Source organism: Eschrichtius robustus, chromosome 16 (assembly GCF_028021215.1).
Source record: "Eschrichtius robustus isolate mEscRob2 chromosome 16, mEscRob2.pri, whole genome shotgun sequence".
NCBI lineage: Eukaryota > Metazoa > Chordata > Mammalia > Artiodactyla > Eschrichtiidae > Eschrichtius > Eschrichtius robustus.
Genome location: NC_090839.1, coordinates 77,891,877 through 77,910,443, shown reverse-complemented (window position 1 = coordinate 77,910,443; position 18,567 = coordinate 77,891,877). Strand labels below are relative to the sequence as shown.

The following is an 18,567-nucleotide window of genomic DNA, read 5'->3' as shown; positions in this document are numbered from 1 at the left end:
TTTTTAGATTCCATATATATGTGTTAGCATACGGTATTTGTTTTTCTCTTTCTGACTTACTTCACTCTGTATGACAGACTCTAGGTCCATCCACCTCACTACAAATAACTCAATTTTGTTTCCTTTTATGGCTGAGTAATATTCCATTGTATATATGTGCCACATCTTCTTTATCCATTCATCTGTCGATGGACACTTAAGTTGCTTCCATGTCCCGGTTATTGTAAATAGAGCTGCAATGAACATTGTGGTACATATGGTTTTCTCAGGGTATATGCCCAGTAGTGGGATTGCTGGATCGTATGGTAGTTCTATTTTTAGTTTTTTAAGGAACCTCCATACTGTTCTCCATAGTAGCTGTATCAATTTACATTCCCACCAACAGCGCAAGAGGGTTCCCTTTTCTCCACACCCTCTCCAGCATTTATTGTTTGTAGATTTTTTGATGATGGCCATTCTGACTGGTGTGAGATGATATCTCATTGTAGTTTTGATTTGCATTTCTCTAATGATTAATGATGTTGAGCATCCTTTCATGTGTTTGTTGGCAATCTGTATATCTTCTTTGGAGAAATGTCTATTTAGGTCTTCTGCCCATTTTTGGATTGGGTTGTTTTTTTGATATTGAGTTGCATGAGCTGCTTGTAAATTTTGGAGATTAATCCTTTGTCAGTTGCTTCGTTTGCAAATATTTTCTCCCATTCTGAGGGTTGTCTTTTCGTCTTATGGTTTCCTTTGCTGTGCAAAAGCTTTTAAGTTTCATTAGGTCCCATTTGTTTATTTTTGTTTTTATTTCCATTTCTCTAAGAGGTGGGTCAAAAAGGATCTTGCTGTGATTTACGTCATAGAGTGTTCTGCCTATGTTTTCCTCTAAGAGTTTGATTGTGTCTGGCCTTACATTTAGGTCTTTAATCCATTTTGAGTTTATTTTTGTGTATGGTTTAGGCAGTGTGCTAATTTCATTCTTTTAAATGTAGCTGTCCAGTTTTCCCAGCACCACTTATTGAAGAGGCTGTCTTTTCTCCACTGTATATTCTTGCCTCCTTTATCAAAAATAAGATGACCATATGTGCATGGGTTTATCTCTGGGCTTTCTATCCTGTTCCATTGATCTATATTTCTGTTTTTGTGCCAGTACCATACTGTCTTGATTACTGTAGCTTTGTACCATTGTCTGAAGTCAGGGAGCCTGATTACTCCAGCTCCGTTTTTCTTTCTCAAGATTGCTTTGGCTATTCGGGGTCTTTTGTGTTTCCATACAAATTGTGAAATTTTTTGTTCTAGTTCTGTGAAAAATGCCAGTGGTAGTTTGATAGGGATTGCATTGAATCTGTAGATTGCTTTCGGTAGTATAGTCATTTTCACAATGTTGATTCTTCCAATCCAAGAACATGGTATATCTCTCCATCTATTTGTATCAACTTTAATTTCTTTCATCAGTGTCTTCTTATAGTTTTCTGCAGGTAGTATGGACGTTTTAACAATATGAATTCTTTCAATCCATGAACACGGGGTGTCTTTCCATTTATCTGTAACATCTTCAGTTTCCTTCATGAGTATCTTATAGTTTTCAGCATATAGGTATTTCACTTCCTTGGTTAAATTTATTCCCTATGTATTTTATTCTTTTTGATGTGATTGTAAATGGGATTATTTTCTTGATTTCTCTTTCTGATAGATCATTATTAGTGTATAGAAATGCAACAGATTTCTGTATATTAATCTTGTATCCTGCAACTTTACTGAATTCATTTATTAGTTCTAATAGCTTTTGGTGGAGTTTTGAAGGTTTTCTATAAAGTCTAAAAAGTGTCCTGATAGCAGTGGCTGTAGTAGCAGCAGGACTTTTGCTCACTCTCAATGGTCACAGACATCCCTAGGGCCCAAATTTTGGTCTTTTCTACTACTCTGTACTAAAAGAATATAGAACTCTTTGGGCAGGAATCTATTCTCACATCTTGGGAGTTTCCCAGCAGTCTAGTGGTTAAGACTCCATGCTTCCACTGCATGGGGTGCAGGTTCAATCCTTGGTTGGGGAACTGGTATCCCACATGCTGAGTGCGGCCAAAAAAAAAGACAGTATTCTCACGTCTTGGAACAGTGAAAATTTTGGAATGGGTTTGGACCATCTTACTTCCAAAAACGAGAAAGTGTTTACAGATAACAGAAAAAGTGCTAAGAGTTAAAAGAAGCTAGCTTAATGCAGCTTCCACTGGCTAAGTTCTCACAATTTGAGCATTTAAAAAAATGGTTAATTGGAACTGCTTGTTATATAAGAGGCCAAGTGTTCATAATGATGCTCAAGTCAAGTGTGTTAAAACAGTCATAAAAGGATGATTGTAACATGATATGTATAATTCAATACTGATCTTAAAAAGTAATATATATATTTCTTGCTAAGTATGTGCATATGTACATATATATGTATATATACATGCATGTATGTGTATATATGTATTTGTTCCTGTTTAATCAGTTAAGAAGAAACAAAGGGGTGTTGGGCAAGCCAGATAATCCTGGAAAATGTTGAACCATATCAAGAAACAGGAAGAACCGGACAGTCACTCAGACCAAGTAGAAAGATGGTTCAACAGTTAATCACCTCTAATGGTCACATACAATAAACAAGCAGAAAGTTGGTTGCAATATGTTGCAAAATGATGAAGTAGCCAAATGTTCTATAGAGGAAAACTGACAACAAAACTTGCATTCTTCCGGAAGGAGCTGGATAGCCTCATTAATTATCCTAATGATGCACATAAAAGCTTTAAATAACGCTAGCCAGCGAGATCACCATACCATAATGACAGGCCAATGGGCCAGATGGTTTTGGGAAAGTTCAAGTGTCAAAAATTTACAATCTATATAAAAGTAAGGTCTTAAAATGTCCCATGACATAACAAGTGATATTTTGTTATAAAAGGAGACCAAAGAATATCTGGTCTGTGCAACTAGGTTTTATGGATGACCTAACTAAAGATCAGCCAGTTGCTAACCCATAAATTTCAACTTAATTTGTCTGTCACAGTATTATTCTTATTTTGGGTTGAATAAGATTACTAAAACCTGAGGAAGGTATACAAATAGTACCTGGTAGAAAAATGTAAACCTAGGAACATACGAAAATTGGAACCCTGGGAAAATATTCAAATAAGGATAAAAACATCAAGTCCATGGAATTAACTTTTTTTAATATAAATTTATCTTATTTATTATTTTTGGCTGTGTTGGGTCTTCACTGCTGCACGCGGGCTTTCTCTAGTTGCGGCGAGCGGGGGCTACTCTTCGTTGCGGTGCACGTGCTTCTCATTGCGGTGGCATCTCGTTGCGGAGCATGGGCTCTAGGCACGTGAGCTTCAGTAGTTGTGGCATGCGGGCTTCAGTAGTTGTGGCTCACGGGCTCTAGAGCTCAGGCTCAGTAGTTGTGGAGCACAGGCTTAGTTGCTCCGCGGCATGTGGGATCTTCCCGGACCAGGACTCGAACCTGTGTCCCTTGCACTGGCAGGCGGATTCCTAACCACTGCGCCACCAGGGAAGCCTGGAGTTAACATATTTATAACTAGTTTCGGTATAATTATTTTTATAATCTGGGTACCTCTTACCTGTTTCTTAATGTGTTTAAGGCACTTAATAAAATTTGAAATTTTAGGTTTGTGATTTTTAAAAAAAATTTATTTATTTCATTTATTTATTTTTGGCTGTGTTGGGTCTTCGTTGCTGCACGTGGACTTTCTCTAGTTGTGGCGAGCAGGGGCTACTCTTTGTTGCGGTGCACAGGATTCTCATTGCAGTGGCTTCTCTTGTCGTGGAGCATGGGCTCTAGGCACGTGGGCCTCAGTAGTTGTAGCACGCGGGTTCAGTAGTTGTGGCTCACGGGCTCTAGAGTGCAGGCTCAGTAGTTGTGGCGCACAGGCTTAGTTGCTCTGCAGCATGTGGGATCTTCCCGGACCAGGGCTCGAACCCGTGTCCCCTGCATTGGCAGGCAGATCCTTAACCACTGTGTCACCAGGGAAGCCCTAGGTTTGTGATTTTAATGAAATGTTTACATGTATTTAAATCTGATCAGTGTTTAAAAGAGTAGGGATATCTAATTTTAGAAATTCTTAAGTTTTTATTTATTATTTGCACATCTATGAATAATTAGAGGAATGTTGGCTGCTTAAAGAATGTCAGTTGTTTCCTTAAATTAATAAATTGAACATTAATCAAAATCCAGATGAGTATTTTTCTCCAACCCATAAGCCGTTTGGACATAAGAGAATCTATCAACATGGTAATCCTTTTATACTCTGAGGTTCAGAAAAAGAGTCATATGAATTTTGGTGTTGAGCAGCAATCTCTCATTTTATTAATTTTAATATAGTTATCAAATGTTTTCAGAGTGCTATAAAACACTGTTCCTGGCACTGTTTGTATCCACTGGATTAGGAGTAACATGATCCATGTTCTAGTGACATTTCAGTCCAAGAAGCCCTGAATAATAAATCACTTATTATTATGTCTAAGTTGAAGTATCTCTTTTCATAAAAGAAAGGCAACAACACCTGGTTGGATGGACCAAATGAATTAATATATGTAAAAGGGTAATATCTTGCCCTCCTACACAGAAATAAATCATAACAACAGGTTTCTGAATGAGTACTACTCCTATGGCTTCCTTGAATTTTGATGTAATAAATATATTTAGGATTCACTTAACTTGGAACATGTTGAAGACAACAAAGGACATGAGAATGAATTCACACCAGAATGACATAGTTTACTGTACAGTTAACATAAGCATAAACATTTATGACCCTAAGGATATATAATAGGCTTCTAATTTTATAATTCCTATTTATGAAAAATTGCTGAAAATCCATGGCCAACTGGTCTTCTTCAGTCCCGACTCCTCTTTTCTGAAATTGTCCAAATTCTGCTGATCCTCTCCTGAAAAATCCCATAGTGCTCTCCTTCTTCCCCTGTGCTGAGATACAATGCCTTGTATTGAAGCCCTTAGCACTCTTTGTGGATTATTCAGGTTTCCGCCCCCCCCCCCGTCCCCCGGTTGCAAAATTAAACTTTGATCAAAGGCTTCACCAATTGTAATTAACCATTACTTCTTTTCATACATACCTCTGCTATCTGAGACTTCGCCTTGGCTCACTCTCTCTTCGTGAAACCTGAGTGCTCTATACTCTGCCTCCTTAGGGTAAATAAATGTTCAATGTAGATCCTTTTGGTGAAGAGACACTTCCAGAACTTATATGTCTTGACAATGGATCTCCATTTCACAGATATCTGAACACAAAATACTATTAGAAATCCTCCATGACTACAGTAACTTGGGGTTTTATTAACTATTTCATCCACTGATGCATGGGACATAAATGTACTTTGAAAAGTTTAACTTCCATGATGAAATGAATTCATTTCTTTTCTTTCTTGGTTTTTAGTGTTTTAATTTTTTAAAAAATTTAAATCATTCCAGCTTTCACTTAAGGCCTATGATATCTAGTCCTTCACAGGGAAAAAAAAAAGGGGAAGTCTTGAGCTGGGAGATATGTTAGAAGGAAGGTGAGAAAGCAAGGGGACTGCATTCTTACTTAGCCTCATGGCTTCTTCAGCCGTACCTGAGAAGACCGAGAGAAAAACAGAAAGCCAAGAAACAGAAGCAGCCTCCTAGTTGCAGCTGTTCATGGCTTATGACAGTTTATATTTACGATGCTTTGTATTGTCAAAAAGTGATTTCTGTCAAACAAGGCAGTAATCATAAAAATCAAAACACCTTAAATTCTTTTTGGAAAAAGGTGGTACATAAATATATTTCAATAAATAAAATGAATTAATAAGCCAATTAGTAACACTTCTTTAGTTGTTTATATAAGCCAGTAAGGCTCTTCCCTGGTTCTTAGCCTCAGTGTGGCACCACCACTCATCCTCTGGTACGGTGCCCTACTTCCATCTTCCACAGTGGTGCAGGGAGGTGTAGGGATTCTTATAAAGCCCGTCATTATAAAATAAAACCTTGTCTCTATTCAAATCTGCAATAATAACAGAAATGACAATTTTAGTTCAAAAATCTATGTTTGCTACAGGGAAATTTAAAACTAGAATAACAGGATAGAAAAGTAGACTTCTCTGAATCACTTTTCAAAGTTCATCAATATGACCCTCAGTCTCCTCCAAGACTCTTCTTAAAGATCCTAGGACCTGTTTGATGAAAATAATGCAAGGATTCCTAAAAAATAACATAATATTGCCATATCCTCTCACATGGCTTTTCAAAAAATGGTCAGAAGACTTAGGTGGTGCATCAATGGATATTTTCAATTTCAAAGTTATATATTTATTTTGATGGAAATTAGAATATAATTAGCATATAGAACTCACAATTTCCATAAATAATATTTCCTAGGACAAGGCTAAAAATTCTGAGTCCCTTTAAAGGAAAATATTAAGTAAACACTGAATATGGTAAAATCTGTAAAGGATGCATACAAATGACTGAAGTTTAAGAAATATTGCTCTTTTCTGTTCATTTCAAGTTTATGTGACTGGTTATACCATATCATTGCCTTGATTAATCAATGTTTATATAATTTAAAAACTTTATGCTATAAAAATCACAGGGGAATAATCATAGGTTATTGCCTACAGGATTTCTGGTCATTAAGAAAAATTTTGGAACATGACTCCTCATGTAATCTTGTTTATAAAATAAATTACTTTCACTATTTATAACCTCTTCTGGGAATACAATATGCTACTAGTTTAAGATATAAATTTATTTGGCTTCTACGCATTAAAAGTTTATTTATAACCTTTCTCCCCACTATGAATAATATGATATTGCGTGGGATGAAAAGGTCTGACCAAAATTTTCCTACATTTATATATTCATATGAGTCCCTTACCCCACCCCCACCCCCGCCAGGACAAAGCTAAAAATTCTGAGTTATGTGCTGAGGAGTAAGTGAAGGACTGTGGCTTAAGGTTTTCTCACATTTATTATATTCACATAATTTCTTCCGAGTATGGATTTTCCTATGTTGATTAAGGTGTGCACTCTGGCTGAAGGCTTTTTCACATTCATTACATTTATAGGGTTTCTCTCCTGTATGAGTTCTCTCATGCTGATTAAGATGTGTCCTTTGGCTGAAGGCTTTCCCACAAAAACTACATTCATAAGGTTTCTCTCCAGTATGAAGTCTATGATGTTCCGTAAGGGATGTGATACGGCTAAAGGCTTTACCACACTGATTACATTTATAGGGCTTCTCTCCAGTATGAATTCTCAGATGTTGAGTAAAGGATGAATGTTGACGGAAGGCTTTCCCACATTCATTGCATATAAAAGGTTTTTCTCCTGTGTGAATTCTCTGATGTTGAATAAGATGTATCCTCTGGCTGAATCTTTTCCCACATTCATCACACTTATAGGGCTTCTCTCCTGTGAGGACTATCTGAGGTTGAGTAAGAGATGAGTTTTGGCTGAAGGCCTTCCCACATTCACTGGGTTTCCCCTCAGTATGAATATGAGTAGTAAGAAGAATATGTTGATTGAAGATTTTTCCACACGCATTATATTCATAAGGATTCTCTCTTACATAGTTTCCCTGATAGTAAGTCAAGTCTGAATTATGCTTGATGCTATTTCCTTGTGTGTCAGAATTAAGGGGTATTTTAATTGAAGGAATTCTCTGATGCATAACAAGGTTTGAGTTCAGATTATAGTTTTCCCCAAATCTATTACATTCAAGGCTTCTCTCCTGTGTGATCTTTTTGTGGGTGAAAGATACTTGTCCTAAATGTCTCTGCTGGTTTTCTTGGTTAGATTCTAACTGGTAATCAAAATCCCAGAGTCCACCTAAGATGGAGTACCAGAAACTGTCTCCTGTTAATCTCTCCATTAGCATGTCACAGGTTTTATTTTCATCAGAAATATTCTGGTTTGATTTTTTTATTTCTGGACTATTCTCCCCATCTAAAAGAAATTCAGAACATATAAACACTTTTCAGTATTCTCTGTTTTGTAAAAGAAATTGTTGCATAGTGAATTACCAAATGAAACTGACAGTAATGCAGACAAGGCAAATGTGGCATTAAAAGTTTTGAAATATGGCCATGTAACAGGGGAAAGACTATAGAAGGATGATGAGAAGCAGTGAGCAGGTGGAAATTTTAAAATATGTGTGGTAATCATAAAAAGAAGAGATCAATCAGGAGCATACATAGTCGAAAGGAAATGGAAAAGAGAATAAGAAATATCAGGGTAAGGTCTGTGTTCAGAGGTGGGAGACAGAGAAAAGACTACTTAGAGAAGACAGGTCCAAGTCCAAGACCTTCTAAATCTCACCTGTGGATTATTCTATTATAATGCCAACTACTTGTTTATTTTAAAAGTATTTCTTCTGATTTTTAATCTTTTGTTTAAAATGATAAAACTAATACTTGCTTATAGTAACATATCCAATGTATAAATTAAGAATTCCACCCCCTAAATGTAATCATTGTTAAGTCTGGAGCCTCTCTTGCCAGATTTCTCCTATATTCACATAAATATAAATGTAACCATGTTTTGAACAAGCATGACACATAGATTGTGGTAAAAACAAAATTTCATTTCAGTCTCCCACTGCTTCTTTAAACTTTATTTAGTGGGGGTATTTTTCCTCTGCTTCTGTATGAAGATTTGGGCAGGACCCATGCTCTTCCTTTAATTATTAGGTAACAGATACTCCTACTGTTACATTAAGTTGCAAACACAGTCTCTATTCAGTAATTAAAGTGTTCAGTCATGTATAGTATTCAAAACTTCAAAATTAATCCCTCTCCCCTTCTCTCGGCTGTTACAGAGTCAATATTCCTCCTTCTCTCTCCCTGCCTCTCCCCCCCTCTACTCTTTCCCTTCTAGTCTTTTCCCTGCTTCTACTCTGCTTCTTTCTCCCCTTAACTATTTCCCTACACACTTCTTCCTTCACTCACTAACTCTTGTTTAATTCCCTTCTAACAAGAGTTGGAGGGTAGCAGCTGTGTGGAGGGAAGAGAGATCAAGAGATAGGCCAGTTTTTGTACGGTAGCTTCACATTCTCAGCTTGGTGGATGTTAAAACAGACTCACTTTTGGGAACTTTTATGACTCTTGGAAGGTTCTAGCTAGACCCCTCGCTCTCCGGTCATTTCCATGATCTAGGATAGATATATTTCTATTTTGGGTAATCCCTTGGGACCAGCCTTAGGGCATGAACCCTACTGGACAAGATCCAAGATCATGTTGGCTGACTCATGAAAAACACTCATAATACCTTGTCCCAACAAAACTTGGGTAGCGCAGACTGATCCTAACTCAGCCGCTTCTCCTGGCTCACCCATCAAAGCCATTTCCTTAGTCAGAGTTAGCTGTTCTCAGGCCTTGTACTGCTTTAACTTTCTCAGACGTGAATCATGCACTAGTCCTGGTCTTCTACCCACAGGGGAGGTATATACAAAGCTGTACGAGTGGTCCCCTTGAAGCTGGCACATATGCTTATGGTCAAGGACACCTGACAGCAAAAGAGGCAACATTAATAAATAATTATGCCAGCAACTGTCCTGGGAAAATAAAATAGAATTATACCATAATACTGTTTTGTATTTTGCTTTCTTACATTATTGCACATCATGAACACTTTCCATGTCATCAAATACATTTCCACATAATTTTTAAAGGACTGTAAAATATCCAATTTTATGGATGTGCCAAAGTCAATTCACATTTAGGTTACTTCGGGCTTATTCTTCAGCACAACATGAAGAGTTAGTTGGCTGAACATGCAATTTTAAAAAGAAAAAAAGTCCAAGTCAGAAAATAAACTTACTCTTGTCAAGAATTAAATTATATGTGGAAAAAATGTGATTTAAAAGATTCATTTTAAACCAGTTTATCATTTCAACCAAATTATCAACTGGACCACTTTATTTTCAGATAAAATGCTTTTGTCTGCTCAGGGACTTTGGCTCTAAAACAGTTGGAATAATTGGCTGGAGCTCAGAACACTGTCTTTTCTATTCTCTTAGCATCAAAATCCATAGGCTGCTGACCTGGCTCCTGGAACCACAGGTAAGTGTGGTGCTCTAGGCTCCTACAGCCTAGGAGCAGATTTCAGGGCATTCACTGCCTAAGGCCTATCTTCCAGAACTTTCATTTATCCCTGGAAACAGGGCAGCCTGATCAACATACCAGGAGGAGTGATAGTGCATGAAATGTACAAGTACTGCTCCCCCATGGTAGACACCCTCAAGGCACATCAGATCTTCAACCAAAGGGTTGCCACCCGGCAAGACGCCAGGGGACAGGGTCTAGACTCCAGATGGAGACAATGATTATCTTGGACTTTAAAGCAGTTTTGAAAAACAAACTCTAGTCTCTGCTCCAGCTCCTCACCTAACCCAAGCCCCTATGTTTGTAGACATGACTGCAACTGCCCTTAAGAGGAGGGTGGTCACTACTAAGGATGAACACCCTCATCAAGCATTATACGGGGGCTTCCCTGGTGGCGCAGTGGTTAAGAATCCGCCTGCCAATGCAGGGGACACAGGTTCGAGCCCTGGTCCGGGAAGATCCCACATGCCACAGAGCAACTAAGCCCATGCACCACAACTACTGAAGCCTGTGCTCTAGAGCCTGCGAGCCACAACTACTGAGCCCGTGAGCCTCAACTACTGAAGCCCACGCGCCTAGAGCCCGTGCTCCACAACAAGAGAAGCCACCGCAATGAGAAGCCCATGCACCGCAACGAAGAGCAGCCCCCGCTCACTGCAACTAGAGAAAGCCCGTGCGCAGCAACGAAGACCCAATGAAGCCAAAAAAAAAGATGATAGCATGACATTCATAAACACAAATATAATCTAAAATTTGGGAAGAGAATGTGGGTGAAATACTGAGGCTAGAAATGGGAAAATGAACATAGAAAGGCCACTTAAAAGCACGATACTACAGAGTGAACACCAAGTCCATAAGAATATATGCCTTTAGAAGAATAAGGAGGGAGGGAGGGTATTTAAAGGAGCAGGTAGAGAGACAGGGGAGAGGCCAGAAGAGGCAAGAATGGTGTGTATCACAAGCCAGAGTGGACTTTCAAGAAAGTCAAGTCAGCACAGTTAAATGCAACACAATCATAGGAGACAATAACTGTGGTTTTTTAGTCACTGGATTTGACTGGAAGGAAGTCAGTGGTAATCTCCAAGAAAACAATTTTAGTAACACCAGTAGAACACCTTTGTCACATCACAAAGGTGAGCTAGAGAATTAAAACTGAGGCTATGGGTTTTAGACAAGTTTAATGTGTTTGATAATAAAAAGAAAAAAAAGAGAATGAAAAATGGGTAAAAATGGCAGAGGATTTTTGATATGGAGAAGGAAAAGATTTAAAGAATACCAAGAGGATGTATGAACAAAGAAGAGAAAGAAAATGCTTCGTGGAGATTTGCAACATCAAGGTATTTATGGACATTCAAACTAACACCTTCAAAATAAATTTGTGTTGTGTAAGTTTTTTAAATAATAAGTATATATTATCTGTTTAATCAGAAGAAAAGTAAGAGAGTCATTTCCACTTTGGAAAAGTGTCAAATATGAACTGAATTTTTAAGAAGCATGCCTCTTTAAATCCCAGAGGCAGATGTTTGTAACACACTCAGTTAAGTATTTCAAAAGCGACTATTTTCCTTCACTGAGTTGCAAATACCCGAATGCTCGCTTCTCACCTGGATGAGTGTCTGGTGGGCTGTCTGTTTCCATCATCCACTGCTCCTCCTGCTCCAACTGAGTGATCACCTCTGGCTTATAAAGTTGATGCCCTATTCATGGGAAAAAATGTGTATCTTAGAATTTTATACTGGGAACAAAAATCTCTCTCAGAACTCATTTCCAACCTGTTTAATCTTTAGGGCCTCTGGATTTGGAAAGGGGAGGCTTCAGAGGCAGCAAACTAAAGCTACCCATCTCAAAATCAGGACCTTTCACCTGAGAAGAAAGCAAAAAACAAAGGTCTCTGTCTCCAAACCTGATTAGCATTCTTTCATCCTGGCCTGAACTATATACACAAAAGCTTTGAAGGTTTTCACTACTAAAGGAAAGAAACCCATGTAGAATGAGTTCCAGTCTTACAGGGATGCCATCATTACCCAGTGCAACCAGGTTCCTATAGTTCTCCAGCATCACGTCTCGGTAGAGGTTCTTCTGAGCAGGGTATAGCTGGTCCCACTCCTCTCTGGTGAAGTCCACAGCCACGTCCTGGAATGTCAGTGATTCCTGAAACACCAAGTACATCCTTGCTCAGCCAGAAAACTTTTTTTTACAGGGGCCCTTAGGGGAAGAGGCAAAGGTGCTGCAGTAGACAAAGGTTAGGATGCCTAAACAGTTGTGCTGAAAGTCTTCAGGGCTCTGAGTAATCCAGGTCAAAATTTTGGAAGCAACAATTCTATCTTCTATCACCTTTCAGGACAGGTATAAAAACATGCATGAAATAATGCTTGCTTTTAGGCTTTTTACAACCTGCTGCAGAGGAAACTCTCTCGTATCATCTAAACGATTAAAAAGCTACATGGAAAATTCATGCTGTTAAGATTTCAGAATTGAAAGAATTCAGGATATGTTGAAATAGTGAAAGTAGGTATCAAGTTGGTGGATCATGTGTACATCCTTAACAGATTTTTAAGCTTTAGACAAAAGAGGAGAGAGAATATTCCAGTGTGTTTAAAAAGAAAAAAAAAAAGGCAACAAGGGCAAATAGGTTGAGAGTAGAAGGCACGTGATGCATGTTGGGATCAGTAAAAGAAAAAGCCCATCCTCTCCCTTTTTCTTTCTATAATTTTCCTGGACTGTTTAAGAGTAAGTTGCAGAGGGACTTCCCTGGTGGCGCAGTGGTTAAGAATCCGCCTGCCAATGCAGGGGACACGGGTTTGAGCCCTGGTCTGGGAAGATCCCACATGCTGTGGAGCAACTAAGCCCGTGCGCCACAACTAACTGAGCCTGCGCTCTAGAGCCCATGAGCCACAACTACTGAGCCTGTGTGCCACAACTACTAAAGCCCGTGCTCCGCAACAAGAGAAGCCACCCAATGAGAAGCTGGAGCACCGCAACGAAGAGTAGCCCCCACTCGCTGCAACTAGAGAAAGCCTGCGAGCAGAAACGAAGACCCAACGCGGCCAAAAATAAATAAATAAAAATAAATAAATCTATTAAAAAAAAGAGTAAGTTGCAGAGGTGATGCCCCTTTACCCCTAAAAAATTTGTTTATTTCCTAAATACAAGGAATTCTCTTACGTAACAACAGTAGGATGATCAAAATCAGGAAATTAACATCGATACAGTGCTGTTGTCTAAGCTATATACTTATTCAGATTTCACTAAATGTCCTAATAATGTCCTTTATAACCAAAATCAAGATTTTTGTTTGTCTTGTATCTTTTGTCTCCTTTAATCTGCAACAGTTCCCCAGCCCTTCTTTGTATTTCCTAACACTGACATTTTGAAAGCACAGGCTAGTTATTTTGTAGAATAAACCTCAATTTGGGCTTGTCTAATGTCTCATCATGAGTAGATTCACACTATGCATTTATGGCAGGAACAGTCCAGGAGCGATGCTGGGTTCTTCTCAGTGAATTGTACTCATTGTTGACTAGTTTCATTACTGGCAGTGTTAACTTTGATAATTTGGTTAAGGTGGTTACCTACCAGTAATATCCCCTGGAAGATTACTATTGAATCCTGTAATTACTAAGTTTCTTGTGGGGGAGATACTTTGTTCCGCCTCAAACTTTCACCCACTCGTTTTGGCTTTCACTGATAATTCTTGCCTGAACCAACTGTAATTTTCATGGTGCTTTTCTAATGCCGACACTCTTTGTACATTATTAGTTGGCTTTCTACTGTGCTGAAGCAGTTTCCCTTCCTATTTATTCATTAATTTATATGAGGTGGATTTACTTACTTATTTTATTCTATAAGTTATAATCATTTACTATCATTATTTTAAAAATGTTCAGATGGTCCTAGATTTAGCCAGAAGAAGCCCCTTCAAACTGGCTTCTTTGTTCTTTCGAAATGTACCTATCATTCTTTGAGTACTTTACTTTTTGGGATAGAAAGATGTTCTTTCAAGGTTCATGTTGTGCTTTTCCTGCTCCAAACCTGGACTCAGCCATTTCTCAAAGGATCCCTGATTCCTTCTAATGGTCAAATACTGAGCAGCTCTGCTTCCCACTAGAAGATCTACAGGGTCACAGTCTGTCATGTTCTGCTCTGTTGGTCAAATACTGAGTGGCTATGTCTGGTTACTTTTAATGGAGAATGGCACTTGGACACCAATATCTGGGCACTAGATGTGTCCAATGCTACTGGAGTATTACTGCTTCTAGGCCCTCTCAGGGGTTGCACCTGGGAAAGAGAGGAATATACATAATAATGTATGTATACACACACAACTCCATACCCAATTCTGTATTTAGTTATATGTATTAAAACCCATGAGTCCACACTGACATCTCTAATTCTAATCCAACATGGCAAGGTTCATTCCATTCTTCTCTCTTTTCATATCTGTAATTCCCTTCTCTGACCATGAGAAACCTGGCTCCTATTATGCACAATGAATTTACTTATTTGCTCAATCCTAGAAGGTAAAGAAAGTGGTTTCAGTATTGCTAACACATGTCTCAGTGCAAAACAAGCCTACAAATGAGAGTTCACTATTTAGAACTGTTTTGCTTTTAGCCTGAGGACATATAGTATAAATAACTATTTAGGTTCAAAAGTTAACTCCTTTTCAGTGTGGTTATATCAGTAATTTGAAGTACAGTTTGGTTCACTTGTTTCTGTTTGTATTCAATTTTAAGCCCTCCTCCCATACCGCCCCACTCCACTCCCTCTTTTTCACCCCAGTCCCATATAAGCCCTACAAGTAACCAAACTCATTAGACTCAAGTTTACCCTTCCAATGTCTCTTTTTGCTCAAACAAGCAAATAGATTTATATGCATATTTTAAAAATATTTGTTTGCGCCAGGTCTTAGTTGCAGCAGGTGGGCTCCTTAGTTGTGGCACACAAACTCTTAGTTGCAGCATGCATGTGGGATCGAGTTGCCTGACCAGGGATCAAACCTGGGCCCCCTGCATTGGGAGTGTGGAGTTTATCCACTGCGCAACCAGGGAAGTCCCTATGTGCATATTTTTATTTCCTCTTCTTTCTTACACAAAAGTAGTATTTTACAGATACTCTTTTGCACTTTGATATTTTTCCACTGAACAGCTTATCCTGGAAATCCCTCCACATCAATTCATAGATATCTTCCTCATTCTTTTTTATAACTGGATGGGACAGTGTGAATGTTCCACAATTTATTTAACTAGTCTATTAACAGACATTTTAGCTGCTTTCTACTCTCTTGCTACTACAAATCATGCTGTAATGAATTATCTTTTATGTATATTATTCTGCAATTGCATGTAAGTCTATCTCTAGAATCCAAAAGAGTGTATGAATCTGCAATTTTGATATATATTGTCAAACTGACCTCCACAGGGGTTGTATCAGTTCTGTAATTATCTATTGCTGTATAACAAACCACCCCCAAATTTAGTGGCTCAAAACAACAACAATCATTTATTTTGCTCACAGAATCTGTAACATGCGCAGGACTCAGTGAGACTAGCTCATCTTTGTTCCACTTTGTTTCAGCTGGGGCGGCTCAACTTTGGGCTGTAGGATTCACTTTTAAGAGGCTCATTCATGTGGCTGGCAAGTTGGTGCTGGCTGTCAGCTGTGAGCTCAACCAGGGGCCTCAGGTTCTCTCCATACGGGCCTCTCCACAGGCTGCTTGGGCTTCCTCACGGCATGGTAGCTGGACCCCAAATGCAAAACTCCCAAGAGAACCAGCTTTCATCATCCAGCCTCAAGAGTCACATAGCTTCACTAAAAAAAGAGGTGATATATGTATATGTATAACTGATTCACTTTGCTGTACAGCAGAAACTAACACAACATTGTAAATCAACTAGACTCCAATAAAAATTAAAAAAAAAAGAGTCACATAGCTTCAGTTCCACCACAGTCACAGGCCTGCCCAGATCCAAGGGGAAGGAACACACTCCCACATCTCTTGATAGAAAGAGTATTTAAATCATAGTACATGAGGAGCCTATTGAATGGGAGAAATTGTGCCATTTTCAGAAAATACAATCTGCTACTGTCTACCCTCTGAATGTAAACATTCACATCCCTCCCACATGCAAAATACACTCATCTTCCTCAAGACCCCCATGTTTCATCCCGTTAGAGCGTCAGTGTGAAGTCCAGGACCTTGTCACCTATATCAGGTCCACATGCAGATGAGGATCTTTGAGCGCAGTTCCTCAGGTACAGTTCCTTGAAAGCTTTCTCCCTATTTTTCCTTCTGTGAGCTAAAGAAATAGTAATCTGGCCCCACCCTCTACCCTTCACAAACTCGAAGTCGTGGGAAAGGCATAGAAATAACCACTAGAGACACTCCCATTCAAGTACACAGCAATTCATAGCAATTCTAAAATGTAGCTGAGCTGGGCACATGTTGAGAGGTGTGAATGACAAATAGTTTTCTTTTCAAGCTCAGTAATTCCTGGCTCCTTTATATTTATTTTTTAGACTTTAAAAATTGAAATATTGTTTATGTACAATATTATATGTTACAGGTATAGAGTATAGTGATTCACAAATTTAAAGGTTATACTCCATTTATAGTTATTATAAAATACTGGCTATATTCCCTGTGTTGTATATCCTTGTAGCTTATTTTATACATAATAGCTTGTACCTCTTAATCCCCTACCAATTGTATTGCCCCTCTCTGCTTCCCTCTCCCCACTAGTTTGTTCTCTATATCTGCAAGTCAGCTTTTTTTGTTTTATTCACTAGTTTGTTGTGTTTTTTAGATTTCACGCGTAAGTGATATCATACAGTATTTGTCTTTCTCTGACTTATGTCATTTAGCATAATGCCCTCCAAGTTCATCCATGTTGCTGCAAATGGTAAACTTTCATTCCTTTTTATGACTGAGTAGTATTTTGTTGTGTATATATATATACATATATATATATATATATATATATATACGTGTATAAATATATATATATACCACATGTTTATCCATTCATCTGTTGATGGACACTGAGGTTGCTTCCACATCTTGGCAATTGTAAATGCCACTCTGATCATTGGGGTGCATGTATCTTTTCAAATTAGTGTTTTAGATTTTTTTGGATATATACCCAGGAGTGGAATTGCCGGGTCATGTGGTAGTTCTATTTTTAGTTTTTTGAGAGACCTCCATACTGTTTTCCACAGTGGCTGCACCAACTTACATTCCCACCAACATTGTATGAGGGTTCCCTTTTCTCCACATCCTCGCAAAAATTTGTTATTTGTGTTCTTTTTGATGACAGCCATTCTGACAAGTGTGAGGTGATATCTCATTGTGGTTTTGATTTGCATTTCACTGATGATTAGCAATGTTGAGCATATTTTCATGTCTGGTTCCTGTATATTTCTTTTTTTATCTTATTTTTCCTCTAGCATTTTACTTTAGGCAGCCAGAAGCTAACAGTTGGCACTTTCAATCTTCTACCTGTAAATCTCCTTAAATAGATCATTGAGTCCATTAAGTATATTTCCTATTTTCCTTGTTACTGGAGGTGACAGTGTTGACCAAAATTCCTTCTTCAAGCTTCCCCTTTCCTCCAGCTCATAGTAAGATTTTCCTTATTATCCTTTAAGCCCTGTGAAAGGTCCCATAGGCCTCCACTAACTCTCCTTGAGGCCATTATGATTCTACTAATAACCTTTTCCTTTCCATCTTCTGCCCTTTGTTCAACTGGCTCTGCTGCAAAGCCGATGCCACATGTTCTATGTTTGTTTTGGTAGCACACCACTTCCAGGTAACAAAATCTGTACCAGTTATTTATCTATCTCCGCATAATAAACCACCTCAAAACTTGGGGGATTAAAACAGCAACTATCATTGATTTTGCTCACAAATCTGTAATCTGGGCATAACTTAGTGGGGACAGCTTGCCTCTGATCTACATGGCATCAGCTGGGAGGGCTTGACTGTGGTTTGGAGAGTCTACTTTCAAGATGGCTCACTCACATGGCTGGCAAGTTGGTACTGGCTCTCACTGAGAGCTCAGCCAGGTCTGTGGGCCTTGGTTCCTCTTCATGTAGGTTTCTCCATGAGCTGTTTGGATTTGTGTGTGTGTGTGTGGCAAGGTGGCTGGATTTAGACCAAGCATCATGAGAGAATGAAGCGGAAGTCTTACTGCCTCTTATGACCTGCCTTGAAAGTCACATAGTTTCACTTCTACCGGTCACAAGCTCGCACAGATTCAATGGAGGGAACACTGACCTCGATGTCTCTTGATGGGATGAATGTCAAAGTCATTGTATAGAAAGCATTTTGGATGGCAGATATTTGGTCATTTTTCTGGAAATGCAATCTGCCACACACTCACATTAGCAATGTAAGAGAGTGTCTGTTTTCCCAAAGTTTTGCCAAGAGAGTACGTTATCAAGCTT

General features: G+C 38.6%; 1 protein-coding gene across 4 annotated transcripts in view; it reads right to left on the bottom strand.

Moving 5' to 3' along the window:
- Nucleotides 1–4,338: 4,338 nt before the first annotated feature.
- The window catches only part of ZNF713 (zinc finger protein 713), a 30,050-nt gene continuing 15,821 nt past the window's right edge, over nt 4,339–18,567 (bottom strand). The window contains exons 4-9 of one of the 4 annotated variants that reach the window (XR_011076869.1): nt 15,638–15,933; nt 12,147–12,273; nt 11,727–11,819; nt 6,986–7,966; nt 5,116–6,023; nt 4,339–4,966 (exon numbers count right to left, since the gene is read on the bottom strand). Coding sequence is in view for 1 of the 4 variants with exons in the window: in XM_068565436.1 (XP_068421537.1) it covers nt 6,924–7,966; nt 11,727–11,819; nt 12,147–12,273 (1,263 nt within the window). In the remaining 3 variants the exon portion in view is untranslated. Of the gene's footprint in view, nt 4,967–5,115; nt 6,024–6,378; nt 7,967–11,726; nt 11,820–12,146; nt 12,274–15,637; nt 15,934–18,567 lie in introns of those variants that run through there. The other 3 variants (XR_011076867.1, XR_011076868.1, XM_068565436.1) reach the window with 3 other exon arrangements.